This window comes from Fukomys damarensis, unplaced genomic scaffold (assembly GCF_012274545.1).
Source record: "Fukomys damarensis isolate Sample0158 unplaced genomic scaffold, DMR_v1.0_HiC HiC_scaffold_9, whole genome shotgun sequence".
NCBI lineage: Eukaryota > Metazoa > Chordata > Mammalia > Rodentia > Bathyergidae > Fukomys > Fukomys damarensis.
Window position 1 is genome coordinate 1676499 of NW_022900921.1, and position 11200 is coordinate 1687698.

Below are 11200 nucleotides of genomic sequence, written 5' to 3' on the forward strand. Positions count from 1 at the left end.
TCCAGTTCTGCTTCTCCCGCTTCTGGAGGGCAGCAGCCCTAGGCTCCGTCCTTCTCAGAAACTCACCCTCTGTTTACTTTGAGAGGAAGGACTTGTTTGCATATGCAAAACGGGTTTGCAGAGGCTGGAATGTTGCCAGACAACTGAATGTAAAAAGTTGGGACTTTTAAATCGTTTTCACAAACCTGGACACAAAAGAATATTTTCTTAGAATTAAAACGCATGAAGTTAAGGCTGTGGGGTTGGGTTTTGGATTCAGACATTTCATGTGGAGTTAGTTCAGAGTGGCGACGCTCAAACTGGGGAAAGTGAGGCATGACGGAGAGGTGTGCAGGTGGGAGAGGAGAGGGGCTGGGAGGGCAGGGGTCGGCTTTGATCCAGAAAAGCAAACGCTCACGAGGCGTTGAAGCAACTGACAAAAACAGTCCTGGAGATTTGTATCCCGTGGGGTGGCCCCAACGTTAATCTCTTCTCCGAAGGCTCCCCACGTGGGCTCGGGATGAGAGTAGCTTAAAAGTCATTGTGTTTCCTATCAGCCCATGATAAGCCCCCCACCCTTTAGAGGAGGGGTCTAGATGTAGTACCTGTGGTTAAAACCTTATTGTTCTTAGCATTAAGTACCTTTGTTTTTTTAAAAATGAAATTAACAGGGGGGCTTTTTATTTCTGCCCAGCAGTGATAGAGACCAGAGGAGCTTCTGGCCAGAGCTGACTGGCTTGTGCTGGATTCTCACAAGCACTTTGCAGTCTGCTCTGCTGTCTGTGAATACAGTGAGAGGAGAGCTCTGGCTCCTGTTCCGTGAGGACAGGAGTGGGCGTCCGGCTTCCTCGGCCAGGGGCCTGCAAGGCAGGGGTGGGCGTCTGCTGCAGAAGCCGGGGTATCCCTGGCCTCGGGGGCTGCTCACAGGCTTTTGCGAGAAAGTGCCAGGTCACGGGCGGGGATTTAGCTGGGTGATTCTACCACCTGCCTCTCAAGTTCAAGGTCCCGCATTTGATCCCCAGTACCAAAAACAAAAGTGGTAGGTCGAGGTTCCTGATGGAGCCAGAGCCTGGGCTCTGAGGCCCTCACTAGGTCTGTTTCAGGGGCAAACTGCAGACCTTTGCGGCCCAGGAGGTATGCAAGTCTGGAGTCAGTGCAGCCGGGCCTCCAAGCTCTGGTACTGAGTCGTATCAACAGCCAGGCCGTGCACCCCGATTTCTCTTCTGCCTGTTGCAGGCTGCTGGAAGCACCTGGGTTATGCTTTTACCCCGATTCCTGATTTCCAGCTGTTCCAGCCAGAGGCAGACAGAGTTTGGTTGGGGTCCTGTCCACCTCTGTTGGAACTCCAGGCTTAATGGTGCTAAAGGAAAACGAATTAATTGATGCTGGTTACAGCGCAGAGACAGACTGCTCAGGACCATAGGACAGGCTGGGATTTGCGGTGGGGAGAAATGGGGTGCAGCTCTAAATGCACCAGAGCAGGTGAGAAGGGACGGCCAAGGAGCTTGATGGGGCAGCGGCCAGAAAATGAGGAAGACGCCATCTGGCCAGTTGCTCAGGAGTGGAGGAGGTGGAGGAGGGAAGCCGATGAAGCGCCAGGGCCCGGTTAACACTGTGCATGTGGCTGTCAGATTCCAGGCGGGGGGCAGTGGACCAATCAGTTCACTTCTTGAAAGCTGGATTTGGGGGTTTGAGATGAATTTCTATCTTTTTCCCAAGCTTGCGTTCCCTTTTTAAGGAGTTGGGCCCCCAGAAGTCGCCCTGGGGCTGGAAATGTAGCTCAGTACACAGCGTGTGCTTAGTGTGTAGGAGGCCCGGGTTCAAATGTGGGGACCACAAAAGACGTTGCCCTGAAGGTCAGGCCAGGCCTTGGGCTCCTGGAGCTGTCCTGTGAGCTCCTGCGGTGCTGTTTCTCTCTTCCCCGCGTTCTAGCATAGGGCTGGTCGTGTGTGGGCGCTTGTTAAATTGTACTGAGCTGAATTATCTATGCCAAGCACCCCCCAGCCCCTCCAAGGAAGAAAGGAAGCCGTAGCCGTAGGGTGGATTAGGTCAGGGCCTTCGCGTGCCGAGGGTTGGGCTACAGCTGTGGGGGCTCCTGGGTGAGGATGGGGTGATCATGGAGCCCAGGGAGCAGCCGTGCTCAGGCCTTCACATCCTTTCCCACGGATATGGGGCCGCGGGGGCTCCTTAGGTGGCAGGATGCTGTTTCCGTGTGATTCGGTCCCGGAGTCACATCGAAACGTGTTCTAACAGAGCAGGAGCTGTCACCTCCTTTCCGAGGATTTATCAGGGCTTGTTCCATGTCAGCTGTGGCTCTTCCCCTTGTTACAAAATCACCCAGAGAATTTAATGACTTTTTGGGAAGTGTTCTGGAACTTACCACTGATGCAATGCTGCGGCTCACTCAGACTCTTTGCTTTTGCTGATTTTTCCACTTGTACCTTTGTGCTGTGACGCTCACCCCCATTTTGTTTTCCTTTCCCTCTCGGTTCAGAAGTTGGATGGACTCGCCAAGCTCCGGACTGCTCGTGAAGCCCCGTCTGAGTGCGTCTGTCCCCCAGGTAGGTGCTGCGTCACCCTCACTGGCTCCTGACCTCCAGGGCCTGGTCCTTTCTCTGCTGGCGGCCAGACTGCTCTGGACGCCCACGGCGAGGAGCGGCGTCTGGGTCCGAGGCAGTGGTACTCTGAGGTGGTCCTGGGACCCTACACCCTCACCAACAGCCTCATTAAAGATCCCAGCAGCCTGACTGGTGGTCTTGGTGGAGGAGCTAAGACGGCGCCAGTGATGACTAGAAATAGAGGCTTGGGTAGCAGGACAGTGGAGGCTGTGTGCATCTTACAGACGGAGACACAGTTGAGGAAGGGATTCACCACCACAGGGTGTTAGCACCACGAGCTCGCTTCCGTCTGTGGAGTAAACAGTCTGGCGAATACAGGACTTTTTTGTTTGCATTCGTTTTTTTGTTGTTGTTGTTGTTTTGTTTTTTCGGTAGAGGCAGAGGAAGGAAATAGGAAGGTCTGCGTGAGTTTTCCAAATTCTCACATCTCTCCTGGTTCCTTGGCGTAGACCAGGAGCGGCACGAATGAAATGTGGATTTGCTGGTAGCCGATCGATGTGGCTCGAAGCCCAGTTCACGTCGGGTCTTCTGGCTGTGCTCAGGAAGCTGTGTACGGCCAGGATGGAGACCTTCTGTGGGTGACCTCCAGCCATGGCGTCTGCAGGGTTAGTGTGGCCCTTGCCTAGGTCAGTGTATACCCCCAGCAAGGAAGTGTTTCGCAGGCTTCCCATGTGAAGGAAAAGGTGGTTTGTGTTACTGGTTTGGAGACTGTGGGGGCTGAACAGAGTCCCTGGTGCCCTCAGGCCTGTCACCCAGGCCGCCCTGTGTCCCATCCACTGCAGGGCTCGCAGCTCACACACTGATGCCCACCCAGCTCCCCCAGGCGCGGAGCCTCACAGCGGGGCGCTCGCGGTGGGAGAGGCTTCGTGGCTGAGCCGCACGAGCCTTCGGAAGGACCTCTGAGATTTCAGCAGAGGAAAAGGACACGAGGAGGACGACACCATTCTCAGATCAGGAAGTCGGCTTGCAATTAAATGGGAAAAAGAATTCAGATCGCACAAATGAATCTTTGGACGATGTGCAAAATACGTAAAAGAAGAAGGTTCCCCTCTTTTTCCTTCTTCCTGATGCTGAATTGGATGTCCAGGCAGCCCTCTGTATCCACGGATCCTGCATCTGTAGATTAATCAGCTTTGGGTGTAGCCAACCGTGGGTTGATAGTCTTCAGAAAAAAAAAGTTGCATTTGTACTGAACACATGTACAGATGTTTTCTTTGTTTGCGTTTCCTTAAAAATACAGTGTAACAACGATTTACATAGCACTCAGCTATCAGTAGGCGTCACAAATGGCTGTAAAGTGTTGGGCGCATGTGTGTGGGTCTGAGGCAACAGCTACACCATTCACAGAAGGGACTGGGGCATCTGCAGACTTTGGTACCTTGAGGTGGCGGGTGGGCCTGAAATCACTCCGATGGAAACCGGGACATCTGAACAGTCACAGGATTTAAGTGGGCAAGTATTTTCTTTTTTTAGCTTGGAGTCACAATGCGTTCATGAAATCAGGAATCAGCTTAGCTGTATGCAACTGGCATTGTGCAATGGTGAACTATCGCGTAGAATGAAAAGTGCCGAGTGGGACTGTGGTGCCGGCTCTTTCTGTTTGTATGTGTGACCTGGATGACCGTGGGAAATGGATTTCTTGCTGTGGCTTCTAACAGAATGCTCAAAAGTCCAAGTACAGAGACAGAGGGAAGGAGGAGGAGGCGGCGGAGGCGGCCCGGGCCCTAAGGACTGCCTCTTCCTAGCAGTGATGACTGCGCTGGATCGGCCCTGTGGGCCTTTTCCAGTTTGTTTTGAGCGCACGACTTGAAGACAGCCTCGTGTCCCGCCTGCCCTTATCAGGGTGGGGGCCATGGGCTTTCTGACTGCTGCGAGGGCTCCAAGGGTCCCGGGTGACCGTGGGCTGACCATCAGCCTGAGAGAAGGAGGCCTCATTTTTCTAGATTAGACTTAACGGTAAATACAGGAAATCCTTCCTTGACGGTTCCTAGCCTGAGCCGGCATGCTGAAACCCTTGTCCGTTTCGGATGTCCTGCGGTACGCAGGCTGCTGTCGGCCAGTCTTTGGTTCAGAAGGTGGCTGAGCTTGTTCAATTCTTTTTTTCCATCAAAGGGCAGTTTCTGGAAGGCAGGAAGGACACTGTACGAGAAGGCGAGGAAGTGGGGCACCATTGGGTGATTCGGCAGCCATCCTGTGTACAGCTGAAGACGCGTGAATCCCTCCCCCAGAGCTCTGCTTTCTTCTCCTCTTATGGAGCCCCCCCTTTTCGATGGGAATTGTGGTTTCAGACTTGTGGCTTTCAGGGCTTCAATCTTTTGATTATGATTATTGGGGATTTTGATCGTTAGGGAGGTTTAGGCTTTCAGGATCTTGCTCTGTGGGGATTTTAAAATTTGGGATTGTGGGGTTCCGGGACTGTGTCTTTGGGATTCTGATCAGCACCAGCAGGCGGAGAGGCATGGAGGGAGCACTCCTGCGTGTGGGGAGGCGCTGCCGCTGGTGGTGGAAGCGCTGCTCTTGTCCCGAGGACTTCTGCAGGTGTGGAGGCCCGCAGTGCCCTGCAGTGGTCTCAGCAGGGTCCTCCGCCTGCCAAGTCCGCCCTGCTCCCTCTGTGCCGTTGCCTACATTCTGAGTTCTTACGCTCCCCAGGCTGGAGTCCAGCCAAACAAGCCCAGTGAGCTGGCATGAGCTTCCCTGGTGAGAAAAAGGGCGGAGGCCCTCTCTGCGACAGGCAGCCGGAACCTGCTCGCCTTCTTCCCAGCTCTGATCAAGGCCCAGCAGACATTTGGAGCAGGCCACTCTCTGTAGCTCAGGTCCCCGTCTGATCTGAGATACCCACAGTGCCCCAGCCGCAGACCCTTCCCACGGTCGGGGCAGACACTGTGACCTTTGTCAGATCCTGTCAGGCACCGGCAGAGAAGTGAAGGCAGGGAAGGGGCTGGCTCTCCTGTGAAATCAGCGGTTGTTTGAGACTGGGTGGCAGAAGGAGGCTTCAAGCAGGAAGACGGCGTGTCCCCCTTGTCCACAGCCGTTGTGGGCTGAGCGGCAGGACTATGCCCTCAGCCAGCTTGGTGACCTCAGGAGAGCAAGGGAGCCTTGGGCCTTGCATCCTTGATCTAGAACAGTGATGGCGAACCTTTTAGAGCTTTCGGTGATAACCAACAGGCCGCTGAGGCACATGTGCCATAGGTTCGCCACCACCAGTCCAGAAAATGGCGTAGTGGGAGGAGTCGTGGTCCCCCAAAGATGTCCCAGCACCTCTGGATGTGATCTGTGGACGTGGGGCCTGTGCGGATGTACAGCGGTCTCCGCTGTGCAGGGAACTCTCCAAGGACCCCAGGGAAGCTGTGGGCACTGTCTAACCTTATATACATTATTTGTCCTGTGTATACACATCCACAGCAAAACTTAACTTGTAGGCTAGGCACAGAAAGATGAATAAGTATAGCTTATAAGTATAGCACTTCGTGGCTTCTTTGTGGCCCAGATTGTCACACGCTGCTCTTGTGCTTTGAGGCCATCAGGTCACTTGAACATGAGTACTGTGATGCTCCGACAGTTGATGTGATAAGGGAGGTAGCTACTGTGGACTAATGGGCGGGTAGCATATACAGCATGGATTCGCCGACAGAGGGGTGATTCATTTCCCAGGTGGGAAGGAGCATGATGGTGAGCTAGTTCCTCACGTACCCTGAGTGGGGTGGGATTTCCCTGTGGTGTTTCTGGACCTTGGTTGACAACAAGTAATTGAAATTGCAGAAAGAGAAACCTCAGATAAGGGGCACTAGTTTCTGTAATTGAGTTTAAGATTTCAAGATGCGATCTTGTGGGATACAGGGTGGGACCTGAATGCAGCGAGAGACAAGAGGGAGATGTACAGACAGAGCCGAGATTGGAGCGCCCAGCAGTGAGCCAAGGAACCACCACAGGAGGGACGAGGGTGTGGGAGGGAGCTTCCCGATTCCCCAGAAGAAACCAGTGCTGCTGACACCCTGAACTTCTGGGCTGCAGAACCAGGAGAGAAAGCTTTCCGCTGTCGTAGGTGCCTGGTGTGGTGTGCATTGCTGCGGCAGCCCTAGGAAACAAAGACGAGCGGGAGCCATCATCGCCCAAGGGGTGTGTAAGGATGTGGAGAGGACAAGCTGTGGGCAGAGGGGCTTCTGGCGCTGCCGGGCCCGGTGCGTCCACTCTCTCATGTGCACCTGTGCAGACCTCAGCTCCTTCTCAGCGGGCAGGAGACACCTCTCCTCCCCTCACTCTTTGTCTGTGTGGAGGCCGAGTCTCCACACGTAGCCTGGGCTGGCCTCGAACTCATGAACCTTATGTCTCAGCTCCTGAGCGCTGGAATGATTGGCATCCACCACCTGCCCAGCTCAAGGCCTTCTTTCCTTATGCCTGTTTAAAATGTAAAAGTTTATTTTTCAGTGGGAGTAAAACATGACTGATTTTTTAAAAAGTCAAGTACTATGAAAGCTTCATGGAAAATGACCAAGCCTGCGCCCTTCCCATGCCCTTCATCAGTTTGCTGCTTGTCCTTCGAGGGAGCTCTGCCCTGGAGAGCGTTCTGTGGTGATCCCCTGTGCACGTGCTGTCTGGTACTGTAGGCACATGTGACTTTTAAAAATTTTTATTGTTTGGCACTTCTGGGACTGAAGCTCGGCCTTCTTCCTGGGCACATCTGGGCCCTTTTTTTGTGTTTGATTTTGAGACAGGGTCTTGCTCAGTCAGTAGGTTACTCAGGCTGGGATTGAATTTGGGACCCTCCTGCCTCAGCCTCCACACAGCTGTGCCTCTGTGCCTGGCTTCACACCTAACCGTGGGGCCCTGGAGATGCGACACATGCAGCTAGGGTGCTGAAATTTTAAATTATTTCATTTTAACTGTTCTGCTCTTAAATCGCTGTGAATGACTGGTGGCAGTGGCATCCGTTTCCGAGCTCGCATCTGGGCAGCCTCTGTGGGCTGGCACCTACAGTCGGAAATGCTCTGAACCTGCCGCACCTCCTATCCATGCGGTGGCCGGGCCCAGCCGACATGAACGTTCTCAGGACATATGCACAGCGCTCCTTAGCACGGGTATGCCGTGTCTCATGCGACTTACCGAGTAGGGTGTTGGAAGTGGGCAGCGGAACGGCTGTGTGGGCATACGCTGTGCTGCACCATTGTGAAAAGTAAGAAATTGTCAGTGAAACCTCACATCGGAGCCCGACTGGCTGTGGTGGGGCGCTGTGCTGTCTCCTCACGCACATCTGGCAGGAAGGGTCTCCAGCTATTGCTGTGGGGTTTGCAGCTTCTGTGTGTGCCCCTCTGGGTATTGGAGCAGGTGCCGCTTGCTTTGGGTGACAGGATCTGGTGTCACGCTGGGGCACCCAGGTGTGCTGGCCAGCCCCTCCTGGGGTGATTCCTTCTCACAGACCGCAGGAAAGGAAGGCCCACCCACTCCTCGTCCTGACTGCTCCCTGCTCTTTTCAGATACTGCTGCAGGGCCCTGGGAGGGGGTGTCAGGACAGGAGCCCTCCCCTTGTGAGGGAAGCCAGCCATCATGGCCCCATAGCCACCCTACAATGACACCAGCACAGCTCAGGCCTCCACTTGCTCTGAACATTCGGGACCCGTGGTCAGGGCCAGCACCTCAGGGCCTGGGCGGTCTGAATTTGTTATTTTGGTTGTTTGTTTTTATTCTGTTTTTTGGTACCCAGGATCGAACTGAGGTCCTTGCACTTGCAAGGCAGGTGGCGGCACCACTGAGCTAAATCCTGGGCTGAGCGGTCAGTCTGGATTTGAATCGTGGCTTTCTGCCCTGCATGCCCTAGAGAGATGGCTTCTTCTTGTGTGAAGGGCCCTTGGGATCATCACTTTTTGAGCTCTGAGCATCAGAATATTAGTGAATACTGTGACCGGCCTACATGAATAAAGCAGGAAGGAAAACTCACCAGACTGGATAACTGGACACAGAATGCTCAGGGATCAGCTGGTGTCACCATGTCTGGGCTCAGGGACTCTCCGTCTCTATGCTGCTTTTCTTGAGGTGATCTCTCCTTGGGAAAGGGGTCCCGTAGCAGCAGATAGGTCCCACCTGCTTTCCACCCCAGCAGAGAGGTTGCCCTCCTTTCTAGCCAGTCCTAGAATTGGGGAGAGGGGGCGTTGCAGGTTGAACTGTCCCCCCATTCTTTTGGTAACCAGCAGTGCCTTAGAATATAACTGTTTAGAGGGGCCCAGGAAGTGACGTGATGCCACCAGGGTGACATCACAGGAAGAGACGGGGACACAGGCAGGCGCCACAGGAAAAAGATGGCCGTCCATGGGCCACGGAGAGAGGGAACTACTGCTCCTGCCTTGATTTTGGACATTTCTGTTGTTGAAGTCACCCAGTCTGTGGGCCTCACATATCAATGCAAGGAATTATTGCTTAATGGGTGCAAAGTCTGTTTTCAAAGGTGAAAAAGTTCTGGAAGTGGAGAGCTGTGAATGCACCATACTCCTAGAATTGCCTTTGGATGCTCCTCAGTGTGTGAGTTACTTCCCAATAAACCCCTACTAAGTGAAATACTGCACTCAGTGCAAGAACCTTCCTTCTGCCCTCCCCGCCTGGCAGCACGGCACTGTGAGCGTGGCTCTCCCCTCGTGGCTGTGGGGCTGCCAGGGTCCGCCCTGTGAGTGGCCCGCACTGCACAGCACAAGCCCAGAAGAGCCAGACTCCACCTTCAAATTGTGTTTCCAACTACACACGTGAAGCTTTCACATCCCTGTCAAGTTGAAAACTTCCAAAAAAGTTTTATGTTTATGTACTTTACTATGATTAAAAAAATAGCCCCAGCATTGCCCTTGATTTGCTGGGTGTGAGGCAGTGCCGCCCCGAACAGTGGCTGTGCCTGGAGGGTGGCCAGGCGATTGGCCAGTGTGGGCAGAGTGATCGTTCTCGGAGCCAGAGAGTTGCAGCCAGGGGACAGTTGGTGCCGCTAGAAATGTGGGGGAAGGGTGGCTGCTGAAGGAAAATCGGGGTGCTATTCTGAGAAGAAGAAAAACAGAGACAGCTAGGAAAATGCAAACTAATGATGACCATTTCAGTCCTGCTCCAGGGTCAGCTGGCCAGGCGTCCTCGCCGGGGACACTAGACGGACTCTGGGACTGACCCCAGCATACTAGGTCCGGCTCATCCCTTTTTTACCCAGAAGGTAGTGTGACAGTGACGCGGATCTGGATTCAGACTGCTTGGCACGAAGTCATCTTACCACATCCTGTCTGCAGCTGCGTTTCTGCCCTTCCCTGTGCCCCACGTCTTCACCTAGGCTAGCATTTCTCAGGACACTGACCTCAGAGGACTGTCGGGAGGCCTGAGCACATTAGCACGCGACGGCTCTGCCTGTTTCCCAAGGGGAGCCGTGCTTCCTGGAACCCAGACCCGTGGTCCTCAGCCAGGGCTGCCAGGGCCAGGGCCAGTGGGGCGGAGCTGGCGATTGGCTGGGAATGTTCTGGAAGAAGAATGAAGGCTTGACAGACTTTACTCATGTCATCTCCTGGAATATGGGTGACAAGATGCAGACAACAGGAGAGGCAGGGAGGAGGAGAAACTGGCCCACAAGGTCTACAAGCCATACCACATCTTGAAGTCCTCAGGACCAGCCGGTGCTTTTGCCCTACAGGCTCTACAGGGTGCAGCCTTCCCTGGGAATGTTCCGGAAAGGTGAGGACGTTCTCCATGTCCTTTTGTACCTTGCACTGTTGACAGGTGCTGTGTACTTTGCAGATTGTGCGCCTGCATGTACTTATGGGGCGATGTTCCGGAATCTTCGTTAGAACAGATTCCCAGTTCTCTGAAGATACCTGGAAGTCTGAGTAGAGGAGCAAACTCCACGTAAGAGAACATAAAGTACAAGAGAAAGAGCCGCAGACCCTGGTGCACCACATGGGTGGCTTACAGAAAGTGTGACCGTGCGGAACAGAAGAGGCAGAAGCTGTTCGGCCTGTCCACCGTGACTGTTGGCTGAGGACTGGGTGCTGGGTGGGAGGCGGAGGCAAGGGTGTGACGGTGTGCGCTGAGCCCGGGCCCCTCAGTCACTGAGCAAGACCTTGTCCCCAAATTAAAGGTGCAGAAAAGGGCTGGGGAGATGGCTCGGTATGAAGGCCCTGGGTGCAGTCCCCAGTACTGCAGAACAGAAACAAAAACAAAAACTTTTTTTAGTTCTTTTCTGTTTAAATGATAAGTGATCATTTATATTTCGACGATAAAAATTTTTTAAAGTGTTCTGTTTCAGCTGACTCGAGTTTATGGCAAAATTGGAAAGCGTAGAAGACAGGTATCTCATTATGTACAAGTTGAAAGAGAACACTTCTGTCCGATGTTTTGGTTTGTGTGCTGATGTGTGCTTGCGTGTGTCCTCTGCAGAGCCTCGGAGGCTGCACCCCCGCGCTCATTCACCCACTCCTCCTCTCTCCAGCCTGTTTTGTGCTACTCCGTGTTGGCCGAGGCTGTTAGAGCCCCTGCGCACCCAGTTGCTGGATGAGATGGCGCAGGTTCGGGAACTCGGCGGGCTGAGAGAGGGCAGACCCGCGGAAATTCAAGCCGGAGCGATCGCGCCGCGCTAGGGCCGGTTATCGGGGCGC

At 53.9% G+C, this 11200-nt stretch overlaps 1 protein-coding gene across 1 annotated transcript in view; it reads left to right on the plus strand.

The window, feature by feature from the left end:
• Window positions 1-315: 315 nt before the first annotated feature.
• Window positions 316-11200, plus strand: part of Col23a1 (collagen type XXIII alpha 1 chain) — a 241613-nt gene continuing 230728 nt past the window's right edge. The window contains exons 1-4 of the mRNA XM_033761759.1: window positions 316-326; window positions 1083-1156; window positions 1216-1289; window positions 2474-2540. Of these exons, the coding sequence (XP_033617650.1) occupies window positions 316-326; window positions 1083-1156; window positions 1216-1289; window positions 2474-2540 (226 nt within the window). The remainder of the gene's footprint in view (window positions 327-1082; window positions 1157-1215; window positions 1290-2473; window positions 2541-11200) is intronic.